The sequence below is a fragment of the Salvia miltiorrhiza genome, chromosome 8 (genome assembly GCF_028751815.1).
Source record: "Salvia miltiorrhiza cultivar Shanhuang (shh) chromosome 8, IMPLAD_Smil_shh, whole genome shotgun sequence".
In the NCBI taxonomy this organism is placed as follows: domain Eukaryota; kingdom Viridiplantae; phylum Streptophyta; class Magnoliopsida; order Lamiales; family Lamiaceae; genus Salvia; species Salvia miltiorrhiza.
Genome location: NC_080394.1, coordinates 24,684,945 through 24,699,746, shown reverse-complemented (window position 1 = coordinate 24,699,746; position 14,802 = coordinate 24,684,945). Strand labels below are relative to the sequence as shown.

The following is a 14,802-nucleotide window of genomic DNA, read 5'->3' as shown; positions in this document are numbered from 1 at the left end:
CATAATAATAATAATAATAATAATAATAATAATAATAATAATAATAATAATAATAATAATAATACACAACGTAAAATACCTACTAAATAAAGATTATAATTTCCATTTTATATTTATAAAATAATACAAATAATATTGAATAGCTAGGAAATAAGAATCCAATAAAGTTGCATTACTTTCATTGTTTTTAGAATTATTATTACTTTTTCTATTTGATAAAAATTTAATAAAATGTCGAAATTTAATATTTAAAAATTAGATTATTTTTGCATGATAGAATTGGCGCCAAACAAACGACCCCTCTCTGTAACGTATAAATTGACAGTTGGTAATTAGGAAGGAACAAGAGGTCATCAATCTCAAAGACACTTAATTGCGAGACCAAGTAGACACATGGTGCACCCCCACAATTTATGGCCCTTAAATCTCAGATGTTCATCGTTTTACACAACCAGGATTGACTTTAAAACCACATTTCACCCGTTTTCATATACAATAATGCTATTTTGACAAAATTTGTCCGGACAAACTATGATAAAATACTTTATAAAATAAATTTATTTAATAATTTTGGTTCAAAATAAAATAGAATTTAACTAGTTTTATTGTTTTCTTTATATTGTAATTTTTTAATATCCTTTTTAATTATTAATATTTTTAAAGTACACAAACTACAAATAAAATAACAAAAAATAAAAAAAATGTTAAAATATTACGAAAAAACTACAATATGGAGAAACCAATAAAACTAACTAAATCCTTTTAAACTTGAATCAAAATTTATAAATACATTAATTTTTTAAAAAAATTAACCTTATTTTTATCCGGACAAATTTTGTCCAAATAGCACTGCTCTTCGATATAATTTCCCATTAATTAATTACACAAATCAACATAATCTAAACGTATAATATCCTCCCATTCATATTAACAATATTTGGGAACTCACAATGTCAATTGTCAATAAAAACATAATTGCATGTGGGGCTCGCCATTAGCCGCAACAATTAAACTACAAATTAACCGAATCAGTTAGGGTGGGTTATATTTGCTCGATAAATTTATCATAAAAAATACCTATAAAATAAAATCTTCTTTTAATTTTTTCCCCCTTATTTTATGTAAAGGGGAATTCTATTTTTTCTCATTCCTTTTTACTTTAAGGAGGACTAATATAATCCTTCAATTTTTAGCATAAGATATTATCCCTCTTTAAAATAAAAAGAAATTAAAAAAGAAAAGAAAAGAATGAGAAAATGTGAAATCCTCTTTTATAAAAAAAATGAAGAGAAAAAGAAGAGATTTAAAAGAAAAAAGAATATTACCCCTCATTTTCTCACGATAAATTTATAAATTAAAAAAAAATTGATCTTTAGTGTTATTGTAAAAGTGTTAGATTTAATATTGATCCTAGTTTATGTAACAGTTTAATACTATTAATATCATATTTGGTAAAATGTATTAAAATATCTATAAAATATAATATATTGTTTGGTATGATGTATTAAAATTATAAAAGTTAATAATAGTTATAATTATGATTTGTATTACGTAAATCACCTACGGTGGTGGTATACAGAATCCCTCGAACCAGTATAATATTTCAGACTTTTAATTTATAAAGGGCCGCACGTGTTTCGTATTACCTTTTACCAAACAAGATATTAGGGTGTCATAGGTATATTATACACCCTAATCACCCGTACCAAACGAACCCTAATAGAAGTATTTATAAAATAAATTACTCGGTGATCATCGTCGGATTTAAATCATAAATTAATTTGGTTTAATCATACATAACATATAATAGTCCAATGAAACCTAGCTTAAGTGGCAAAGTTGAGGCACTCAAAAATTCTCTTTTGTTTGTTCGAGTTTTTCTTCGGGCTGTTTTAATTCAACGTGTCTTTTCGCCGGTTCTGGACTGCTCTTGATTTGTTGGTAGGGGGTTGTTTGGGGGCGCCTCAGGGCGATGGTCAGGCCGGAGTTCTATGGGCTCCCTTTGCGACCTCTTGCTATTTCTTCGGGGTGTTAAAGCTGGGCGATGGTTAGTTCGGAGCTCAGTTGATGTTGCCCTTTATTTGTGTCTATTTGGCTTTCTTCTCTTAGACGAGTACTCTATATCCCTCTTTAAGATTTTTTCTTTGGGTTAGGTTTTAACGAGGCACGAGTGCTTTCAAGGATTTTTAGGTTTTCTTTTCTTTTCTTGCAACAAAGCTTTCATTCATAAAAAAAATACATAACATAATAGCACTAATAAAGATTGACTTTGGAGGGATACACCATTTCTTTGCCGCTAATCCCTAAACCTTAAATCTATTTTAATATGTTTTAGCTTTCATAAATCTAGAACTCCTTAAACTTATATTTTATTGGATTCAATAATGAAAATTAGAGAAGAGGCTCATCAGAGAAAGAGCAAGCAACTCAACGGCGTGGCAGGATGATATTAACGACTTCGCTTTATAGTGGTGGTTGTGCAGTAGGAGAATTAGAGTTCAAGAAATAGAATGAAAACAAAGAAAAAAGAGATTGTAATATTTTTTTGTACATACAAAAAACAAGACGTACGTTGAGTAATTTTGTGGCTGCGCGGTAGGAGAATTAGGGTTTGAGAAAAAGAATGAAAACAAAAAAAAGAGATATAATAATATTTTTTTGTACATATAAAAAATAAGACGTGGGTAATTCTGTCTAAAACAGATAAAATTAACTATAATTTATTAAAATAAAATTAAGAGAACAACTATTAATTTTCATTATCTTAAATACATGTTTCGCACTATGAACACATAAAATAATTGAAGCGCCTCTAATTAGCCAACGAGTTTATTGGAACTTGACTTTTGCCCTCTCAATTTCTTAATCAAGATATGGCTACAACATTTGCTGGTTTCATAAGTCTCAAATTATGAAGAGTCAATTACCGCCAATATTCTAAATACATCCCACCTACCAAGGCCGAGGGCGCCTAATTTCTGGCAAAATTTCTCAAAAACATTAAATGTAACAACAAATTTCGTAATGTATAACAAAAACCACAAGCTATGCGTATCCCCAAAAATATTACTACTATATTAGTAATTAATAAAAAAGTCCAATGAATCGACAGAAAACCGAGAGAGAGAAAAGAAGAAGGAAAAACAGTTAGAAATGCATGTGCTTGTAGGGTCAATGAAATTAGCAGTTGGTAGTTCAAGTTGGAACAAATGCATGTGCAATTCTCCCTAAATTTACATGTATTGGATTTGATTCACTACTTGTGGCTCTCAAACTTCATTGCTGCTAATTTGTCATTTTCTATACTATTAAATACTCACCATTTCTTATATGCATTTCCTCAGTATAAATAAGCCCCCCTCACTCCACATTTTGTACTAAGATCTCCATCTTCCCCTCTCACTAATACTACATTTTAATTGCTTTCTTCTCTCTATCTTAATGGAATCCCAACGCCCTCTTGCTTCTCTTCCTCTGCTACTCCTCTCCTTCGCCGCCATGTGCTTGCGCGGCGCTTACTCCGACTACGGCGGTTGGGACAGTGCCCACGCCACTTTCTACGGCGGCGGTGATGCTTCCGGCACCATGGGTGAGTTAGAATTTTTTTCTCATTAAAAACTATTCTTTTGCTACGTTTGCATGAGTTGTGGTCTATATTTGGAGCACGTTAATATTTCATTGTCATGTCCAAATCATGGCCCAACCTTGTTCATCTTTAACTATTCATAAAGCAATATTGGAGCAGTTAACTTCAAATTGAGATTTTTTTAATACTTGTGACGTTCGTGAATTTACTATAGCAAAATGTGATTTTATTTTTTATTTTTTATAAATGCAGGAGGTGCTTGTGGGTATGGTAACTTGTACAGCCAAGGATACGGTACAAACACGGCAGCGCTAAGTACTGCTCTTTTCAACAACGGGCTGACCTGTGGCGCTTGTTACGAGCTGACCTGCTCCACCACCGACCCCAAATCGTGCCTGCCCGGCACCATCACCGTCACTGCTACTAACTTCTGCCCGCCCAATCCGTCGCTGCCCAACGACAACGGCGGATGGTGCAACCCTCCCCGCCAGCATTTTGATTTGGCTGAGCCCGCTTACTTGCAAATTGCGCAATACAGAGCTGGAATCGTCCCTGTTTCTTTCCGAAGGTACCCCAACCTTTATGTTTCTCGATATAATAATTGAGACATTTTATTTCAAAATAAAGTTATTAATGTCAACTTGTTTAATGGTATGTGACAGGGTGCCCTGTCACAAGAAGGGAGGAATAAGGTTCACGATCAACGGCCACTCATACTTTAACCTAGTCCTGGTCACGAACGTGGGTGGGGCGGGGGACATCCACTCCGTCTTGATTAAAGGAACCAAGACGGGGTGGCAAGCCATGTCGAGGAACTGGGGCCAGAACTGGCAAAGCAACTCCAACCTCAATGGCCAAGCCCTATCTTTCCAAGTCACCACTAGCGACGGAAGGACCCTCATTAGCAACAACATCGCCCCGGGTGGCTGGCAGTTCGGACAGACATTTGAAGGGGCACAATTTTAAGTACTTAAGTTAAAATTACACCAAGTGTTTGAAAATTGATTTTTCCTTAAACTATTAGGCCAGACCAAAAAAGAAGATTGAGAGTTAAAGTGAGATTAATTAGTGTAAATTGGCGTAAAAGGGTGAGAGATTTGGGAGAGGCTCAAGGAGCTGTGGCTCTATTGCTGTGGTGGTAGGTTTGCACCCGCTTAGGCCGAATAAGTTATATGTATGCATTGAATATACCTAATTGGTGTATACTATTTTTCTTTTTCTTATTTCTTTTTTTTGGGATTTGGTCTTGAAGTGATATGTAGATGGTTGCTATAAATTGGTGCTTCCATCGAGGATACCTTTTAGTGTGTACTATAAGTTTGTAGATTTAATACTTTGATTCGGTAAAAATGCTGAAATTGAGGTTATTGTATTGAGATTTTTAATACTATCATATATATATAGATCTATGTGTCATTAACTTTTTATTGATGTTTTGCTCTCTTTTGCCTCGAAGAATGAATTGCTTTTTAGACACTTGTGAGTTGACTGACAATTTTGGAACCTGTGGGTTTGCTGATCAATTGTTATAAGAAAGTATGAGTGAGAAGCAAGAAATTAAAGAAGAACGACATAGCTAAACAAACAGCGAATCTAAATTATACTATATAATTATTTTTTAACCTCAATCTGCCGACGACGGATCATGATTTTTATTCAAACACCATTCTAGACGATGAAGGAGAGCCCATCAAAGAAGAGAGGATGAAAATGTTTACTCGTAAGTTAATTAAGATTGGAGTCCTAAATTTTAATAATTTGTATTGTTCATAAATTTTGATTTTAGAATTGATGTGATATTACGGTGTGATATATAATTGAAATTACTTAAGTTTATTATTTATAGTTGTTGTCACGATCTACCCTAAAAGGGGTTATGACAATTCGCGATGATTGGATTGACAACTGACCGAAATATAATATGGTGATTGTTTTAATTCATAAAGAATATTTATTTGTCATGAGGCGAAAGTAGACAAACATGCTTAACTTATGATCGGTGTTTAATGATACCCACCAAAAATTTACTCCATTTATTAAGACATAAATCCTGAATAAGGATACTTGATAAGTTAAACAACTTTTAACATCATCATTATCAAAAATCATTTACAAGTCAACGACTTTTAACATATTTAACTCAAAATATTTTATCAAACGCATGCGTCTCATTTTTTGGTTACAAAGCCCACCTAGACTACTACTTACTCTTTCTTTATTACTCTCCTCCATCCTTTACTTCCTCGATCGTGCCTTCATGCAATGTGAATGTAGCATAAGACTCACGAAGGGAAAACAATAGCTAAGCGATGGCTCATCGCTATTAGTACTGCTCATTAAGAATAGCATTGGCCTTAAACTTAAGTCAAGTATCACTAATGACTTATACTATATATTTTAGCCCTTCTCTCTATATATATATATATGTCAATCACAAACTAATTAACTAACTTATCTATTCGCATCATCTTGAATAATATTATTCTTATACTATTTACATTAAGGTTATTGGTGCATAAATATTAAATACATTAATTTTGGACAACTGATTTTTAACATTAACTTTGAAAAATGTCAAAAAAAATACACCAACTTATTGATTGTAGTAATTTTAACATGAATTCTATTTATCAATTCAAGACGAACTAAAATAAATGTCTTACAATTTAATATAATTCGAAAATTCAAGTTTGTGTTAAAATTACTACAATCTAATTTGTCCACATCAACATTATGACAGTAAGCTTTAATTTGGCTGAAAATAAAATCCGTGTTAAAATTATTACAATTAATAAGTTAATGTATTTTTTGACACTTTTTAAAGTTCATATTAAAAACCAAAATTGATCCTATATGCCAATAACCTTTTACATTACTGCACTTAATAGTGTGATCATAAACATAATTATATAGAAAAATATCACTTACTTGCTAGTACATTTTATAGCCAATAAATCATTAACATATATCATAAACCATGTATAAACACCTCACTTATCATATCACAATGATCAATATTTCTTATCATGATCACGTATCATATATTCCATAAGCATCATAGTAGGCAACCCCATTTTTCAACTTGTCATAATTTAACCTCATAAATAACTAAACAATAATTCATTATACTCATGATACTTACTTCATATAAGACATTCACACAAGGTATGGCTCACATATCCAAGTAATTCACTATTCATATTTCTTTTGAAAAATCCTTAGAAAATCTTTTCCATTTAGGAAAAAAATTCTTAAAAAATTACATTTTCAAGGTCAATTACCTAATTAAAAAATTATTAGCATTTGCATCCCGTGCATTAGAAACATTTTTTATTTTTTTATATTTATATAAAAATTAATACTAATTTAATTATCATACTCATAAATATAATAAAAATTAATTTTAACTAAATATATTTGAATTGAATATTAAAAAAATATAAAATAATAAGAATTTACAATTATGAAATTTGATATTAAAGCAAAAAAATTAAAAAATACTAATAAAAAAGAATTTAAAATACATTTTTTTTTCAAAAAGATGAGAGAGGAGAGAGAAATTTATAAAATTTTAATATTTAAACAAATTTAATTTGTACATTTTAAATCAAATAATTACATAAAATATATAAAACTAAAGCTCTTATCGTGATCTTTAAATTGATATGGTTATTAAATATTTTATAATTAATTGAATTTCACAATTCTGTAAAGAAATAAAACAACAAATAAGAAGCTAAAGAAATGGGAGAAAAAAATATAGTTTAAACATAAACCTTCAATTTCATTATAACTACAAAATTGTCAGTCAATTTTAAAATTGATTTGAAATTGATTTCAAATTGAAAACTATCTTTTTAATATAGTATAGATATAGAAAGATATTTTCAATTATACTCCCGTTAACAAACTAACCTATCAATCTCTTCAATGAAAAATCTCCGAAAATTTACATTAAGCTCAAATACTACCCAACATCATAAAATCATGCTTAATCGACACAAGAAAAATCAAAATCACCTTGTTATTCCCTTCCATATTTTCAGCCACTCCCCGAAAACTTTAGAGGTGGCTTTTTATTCTTCAATCATTCGCATACACATGCTCTATATCACATTTATTTATTTATTTATACTAGTACATTCTCCCGTGCGATGCACGGGCCACGATATATTTATTTATTTTTAAAATTTTAATTTATATAAATATATTACTCCCTCCGTCCCATTCTAATAGGTTCGTTTTCCTTTTTGAGATGTTTCACTCCAATAGGCTCATTTTTCATTTTCAGTAAAGAAAATGTACTTAATTGGTGTAAACCACGCCACTTACTCCTGAAAAGTAAGTTTCTTAATAACAAAAAAATTCTGTTAATTTAAATATTAGTATTTGATAATTTATCAACTTAATGAGTAGGAGTATAAGTATTAAATTTGATGAGTATTGTATAATAATTAAATTTACTGATTATAAAGCATATAATTTAAGTGAATCTCATTTTGAGCAAATAACACTAAAACTATCAATAACAATATTAATAGGCGTCACATAATAATTTTGGGCTCTTAAAAGTACGAACTGCATTATTATTAAAAGTTCATATTTAAATAGCCCAAAAATAATTACAAAAATAGAAAAAATACGAATAATATAAAAATAAAATATAACAACAAATATGTTTATACAAACAAATAAATAATTTGTACATATTATTAAATAAATCTATATTACAATTTAAATTCTAATTTTAAGATAAATAACTATTTTTTTACAAATTCATATTGAAATTTCCTTCTCCTTAATTGCATTAAATTAAAATAATTATAATCAAAAGAGAAGAGAACATGATAAATTTTGTGGAGAGAGATTAATATATAGATAATATAATAATGTGGAGTGAATAAGGAGAGAGGGGAAAAAAATGAAAGAATATAGAAAAAGAAAGAGGAGAGAGAAATATAATCACTTTAAAATTTTAAATTATAATAACTTATTTATTTCAAATTCACATTTAATGATTTTTATATCAAATTAAAAATCTTGTCATGATCTTTAATTTAAGATACATGTCGAATATATTTTCATAAATTAAATTTAAAGATTTTTAGAAAATCATCTAAATATGAAAAATAGGTTAGAAGAGAGAAAATTTTGGAATTGAGAAAAAATGGGTGAATGTATAAGAAAATGAGGTGAGAGAAAATGTGGGAAAAAATGATGTAGATGAAGCCTAACTTATCTCACATTTCTACTTTTCTCTCTCCTCTCACCCCACTCTCTTTTAATTTCTAAACTTTTATCCTTAATTGACATTATAATTGCAAAAATGCCATTAAATTGGCGGGAAGAAAACTGGTGTTTTATATTATATATAGATTTTGAGGGAGGGGGAGCGGTGAAATTTAATCCTGGACTTCACTGTTTGTAGATAGGAGTTCACACCGCTTGGTGATAAATCACACATGTAAGCATACTTCATCAATTCATACACATACATAAGAGATCTCAATTTATACGCAAATTAAACTCTTGAAAAATTCACAACTCATCATAATTCACCTATCCAACCTTAGATCTAGTGTATTTACACATTGAATTGCACAAATACGTAACCAATTCATATGTTCACAACAAGAATCAAAAGTTCTCAATTTTAACAAACTAAACTCAAGGAAAATTTGCAGTTCACCCCAATAATCTTAAATACAAATAGATATACTAATCTTATACCTCCAATTACATAATTAGACTCACGCAAAAGTCTTGAAGGTGGATCAAGAAAATAGCTTGAAGCTGAATCTTGGAACCAATAAATTATAGTGAGGTCTTACGGATAAATCATTGAAGCATAGTGAAATTTGGGGGGTGGGGTGGGGGAGTGAAATCTTCTTATTTAGGATAAGCTTATATCTTTCCAAATCTTAGATATTGCTATTTTAATAAGTTAGACATATTTTATTATCTAATTAAACCATCCTTGCTTAATTAAATAACACTTGATTTTATTCTTAGCATTAAACTTAACGCGGATTATTGGGTGCGACCGTCGCATCCCCATGCGACGGGTCGACCCGCGCTCCAAACCCGTCCTCCTGACCCGGAACCCTGACCCGCGTGGGTTTGACCCATGTTTCTAATTATTACATTTGTTTATAATAATTGTTACTTTTAATACACATATATATACATTTGTACACATAAATGTATTTATGTTAATATAAGTAGTTAACATCAATATTGTGAAGAAATATAATATTTTAAAAACATTACCTTTCTTTATAATAATAATAATAATTTTTATTATAATAATAATAATTAATTTTTATTACAATAATAATTACAATTAATATAATATTTTTGAAACATTACATTTCTCCATATCAAATATTACTTTTTATGATAACAATGATTACTTTTAATAAGCATAAATAATTACATTATTATTTGATCAAATAATTATTATCGTACGAAAAAGTAATTATTGATATGTATAATGTTTTATATTAAATGAAGGTAAATGTTTATATTAACATAAGTATACATTTGTGCGACCAAATGTATATCTTATGCTTATTAAAAGTAAATACTCCTATTAGGGTTTAGTGTTCATATTTAGGGTTTAGCTTACAGGGTTTAGGGTTTAGTTTACAGAATTTAGGGTTTAGAAAACATAATATTTTATATTAAATGAAAGTAAATACTTATATTTATGTAAGTATATATTTGTGCGAACAAATGTATATGTCATGCTTATTAAAAGTAATAATTATTATAAACAAATATAATAATTTAGAATTCAGAGTTTCGGGTCTGGGGCGCGGGCCGGGTCGGGCGAGGGTCGAGGCGGACCCGTCGCACTGGAGTGCGACCGTCGCACCAGAGACCGACCCTAAACTTAATTAGACAATAAATTATCATCCTTATCCATTAAATCAACAATTCTACCTGATCACTTAATAGTTAGTTAGTGGCTAAAAATAATTGAAACACCATAAATCACTACAACATTCTAATGGGATCATGGGATACCAACAGACTATTCCGTTGGTGTTTGGTGAACATCCATCGACAACTGCGAAACGCCGACGACGAATCAAGGTTGTCGTCCATATAGTCGATAAAGAAATTACCAACAAAATTAGAGTTCGTCGATGACATGCCAATGAAAATTCCGACAGATTGACCGTCAAGGAACAATCCTACGATGCCAGCATCATTCGCAGTGGCCGAACGCAATACCATTGGAATTTTCCATCGATAACTACCGACCAGCAAACTATACCTCAAGCAAAATTCTAGCAAGCTCGAGTCATTAGGACTTTATACTCAAACTTATAAAATCTCTATGCCATCATTGAAGAAGTCTCTCAGGAGCATATTCAAATACTCATTTACCTTTAAAATAATTACATATATAATAAGGAAATGAAATAGTCCTATGTGGCATCACCATATTTTTGCATTTTTATTTATCTTAATTATCCAAGCATTTCCATATTTATTCATTCTTATTTGTCTAAATCATCTCATCCCACATTGATTTTTTTTATGAGATTTCACCATAAAACCTATATAAAAGGATGCTCTTACCCTCCAATCAAAAAATCCACATTTAATTGGTGGAGTGATTGAGATTAATATAATTTAAATAGTGTTGTCAACTTATTTTAATCAAATTTATTTGGTTAAATAAAAAATGATATAATTTAATTTTAAACTATAAAATTGTGATTAAATATTTTTCAATTTAATTTGACCATAAAATAAGATATTTCGTATTATTTTTTAAAATAAAATTTGGATTCCACATTGACTATTTATGAAAATTTGCAAATTGAAATACTAAATAAATTGATATAATTTGAATCTTGCATCAATTTTCTCAAGTTTCACACGAGATGATTCTCATAATTTAGTTATGGTCTTTCAAACTTCAAACAAGATGATCCTCACAAGTCAATTATGTTATTTTAAGCTTTATATCCGATGATGCTCTTAATTCAGTTATGGTATTTGAAGCTCCAAATGAGATTATGCACAAAAGTCTATCATGATTTTTCAAGCTCTATACATGATGGTGTTTAGAAATAATTTATGATCTTAATTACAAGCTCTAGATGATATAATCTCACAAGTTAGCTTTAATATTTCAAGTTCCAAATGAAATGATGTTCAGAAGTCAGTTATGATATTTAAAGTGCAGATAGTGATGCTCAAAAGATTGATGCATACACATCAGATATAGTATTCTAAAGTCCAAACGAGATGATGCTCAAAAGTTCGATATCCGAAAGTCAAATAACGTCTTTTGAGCTCTAAATGACGATATGGTCTTACGGGATTTAAAATGGCACTCAAATGACAAAGAAACAATATACTCGCATGACCATTTTGAAAAAAGAAAATATAATATTTGGCCACTAATTGAAAAAAAATACAAAATCTGGCCATTTTTTTATATTTTCGGACTGTTTTGCCCTTAATTAGGGTGGACCAAATTCGGGTCGGATTTGAGTTTGTGCGCGGGTTAGGCACACATGGCTCTATTAGTGCCATTGGTGTCATATACTCAGTGTTGCACAAATGGTACTTATTGTCATATTAGTGCCATTAGTGTCATATACATGTGTGCTGATATTATTTAGATGTGTACAATACATGACCATTTTGAACACTTCCCCGTAGGGTTACTTATGACCATATTAGTGTCATTAGTGCCATATACTCTCTTTATGTAGTGCCAAAGGAAACCCCATCTTCTTCATCTGCAAAATACACCGATTTCTATCCCCTAATCTGCAAATCAATTCTTCCATCTCCTCCATCTCCAATCTCTGGCTCAATCACAGTAGGGTATTGACCTCAAATACCTCATAAATCTCATCGAACACCTCCGATTTGGTGATTCACGGCAATTTTCTAAAACAAAGAAAATCTGGAAATTCAAGGAAACTCTCAAACATTTGGGTTCTTCAGTTTGGATGTAGGATCGACCAAAAAACCCTCTGGGTCGAGCTTCACCGTTTCATTTGTACCTGAAATCCTCCATCTCCGGCCTGCGCCAGATGCTCACCGCTTTCCAAATCCTCGGCGCCGCCCGCGACCTCCATCCCTCCATCTCCGGCCTCGCTCACAGAATTCTTGAACGAGGAATCCATGGGCGAAGGAATCGAGGCTGAATTCGAGGGGTTTGAGAATTATGTGAATTGGGTCGGTTGAAGAAGCCATTTTTCAACTTGATTGAAAATGTGTGATGGGATTTGTGTGCTTAGGAAATACTATGTTGATTTCTTGGTTTCTTATACTTTGAGCAAGATGGTCATGTACACTTCGAATGAATGATTGTGTTCCACTCATTTCGTTATGTGGTAAAGATTTGCAGATAGTGAAGGAAAATGTGATCTTTTTTAAGGGGATTGGATTCCTGATAAATCTGAGCCGTTTTACACAAATAACACTTGTGAGTATATTGAGAAACACGTGTTTGAGCCAGTGTTTGGGATGCCGTCGAGCTCAGGCGAGCTTTCGGTGAGTTTCAAGACTGTAGCTTTCGGATTTTGTAGTCTAGCAAGCTTTCGACGAGTTTCAGGCGAGCTTGGTGAAGAAGAAGGCGTGGGTCACACCACCAATGAAATAAAAAAAATAAAAAATGAAATAGTTAACGGTGTTAACTTTCCGTTAAGTCGGATGAGCAAATTGAAGGAAATTAGGTACTTCAAAGGCTTAGTTGACACACCCTTGGTCATAAGGTGTTAGACGTAATAAGGGCCTACACGTTAGGGATGAAATTGATACTTAAGCATTAATTAATAAGACTCACACATAATTCAATTTCAATCACTCATGTCATATAATAATAAAATATTTTATTCACTATATAGAAATCAATAAATATTGCATTAAAACTAAAAGGGGTTAATGCCCATAAATTCCATAACTATTTGTGTTTTCGCGTTTTGCATCAGTTTTAAAATTTCTGCCACATTATATCCCAACTAAGCATCTGAGTGGTTTTTGCGTTCTATGTAGTTTTCCAGCAAAATTGAAGCTGACTTGGCAGCCGGACTTATCTACATGTCATTTAATTCCGATAATCAAAGGGGCGTCGTTTTGCTTCACATTTAATTGAAATTACTAATCACGATGCGACGTTGTTTCGTCTTCTTCGCATGTTTTCTGTTTTTGCGGCCTCCGCGCTCTCCAGAACACTCCCGATCAGCTCAAACCCCAATTTTCTCGATGTTTCAGCCACGGTTACCAAGATCTAGAGTTTGTTCTATCATAATTCCAAAAGCGTACTATCCTCAATGCACGAGGTACACCACGGAAGGGCGGCAGTTTCTTCCCATTCTGCCTTCAATTTCGACCTCCACCCATGGTTGTCAATCCGTGGCATGTCGAAGAAGAACTACAAGACGCTCACGCTGGCCCGACTCGCTCGCGACTCAGCCCGAGTCAAGGCGATTCAGACTCGGCTAGATCTGGTGAGGCTGGGAGACGGAGAAGCTGGAGGGGCCGGTTGAGTGACGGCTCGGGTGCACGACGACGACTCTGCTGCTGCTGTTCATCCGAGGGCAGGGGTGCTCCATTGGGCGGCTTCTCGTCGGAGTTTAGAGGGGAGAAAAAAGGGACGACACTACCGCTCGAGATACGAGCGGCGGTGGCCGGGGTTGAGCAGTGGATAGACAGAACGGAGAGGTGGCTAGGGTTAGGCAGCGGCGGCGGCTCTATGGCCGTGCGGTCGCCGGTAATTGAAGGAGGATGGTGGAATTTGGGGATCTAGGGTTTTCTTTTAGGGCTGGGAGAGAGATGGAGGTTGAGGGTGACGATCTCGCTGGAGAGAGAGAGCGGTCGAATGGTGACTCGACTGACAACTTCTCCCCGGAATGGAAGACCCGGCCGGCGGGTTCTCCACGGAAGGGAAGCCACATCGTTCTGAGGGTTTTGGAAGCCATGTCATTTAATAAATAAATAAAAAATCCATGTAATGGACATGTCAACCAATTTAAGCCACGTGGACTTTATTTTGTCTTGTCATCAAAAAATTTGACACGTAGATTAAGTAAGTCGCCGGAATTCTTCGCCGGATGCAAAAACCGCTCAGAGACTTAGTTGGGATATACAGTGGCAGAAATTCTGAAATTGATGCAAAATGCGAAAACGTATATAGTTATAGGATTTAACGGCATTTACCCCAAACTAAAATTGCCCCACTT

The 14,802-nt window shown here is 32.5% G+C and overlaps 2 protein-coding genes across 2 annotated transcripts in view; one reads left to right on the top strand and one right to left on the bottom strand.

Annotated features, from left to right (window-relative positions):
• Positions 1-7,149, bottom strand: part of LOC130997186 (chalcone isomerase-like protein 2) — a 79,716-nt gene extending 72,567 nt beyond the window's left edge. Inside the window, exon 1 of the mRNA XM_057922442.1 lies at positions 7,139-7,149. The gene's annotated coding sequence lies outside the window, so the exon portion shown is untranslated. The remainder of the gene's footprint in view (positions 1-7,138) is intronic.
• On the top strand, positions 3,242-5,013 carry LOC130997185 (expansin-A4-like). Its single transcript, XM_057922441.1, has 3 exons — positions 3,242-3,589; positions 3,839-4,154; positions 4,249-5,013. The coding sequence occupies exons 1-3, from the start codon at positions 3,442-3,444 to the stop codon at positions 4,550-4,552; spliced, it is 768 nt and encodes a 255-aa protein (XP_057778424.1). The 5' UTR covers positions 3,242-3,441; the 3' UTR covers positions 4,553-5,013.
• Positions 7,150-14,802: the final 7,653 nt, after the last annotated feature.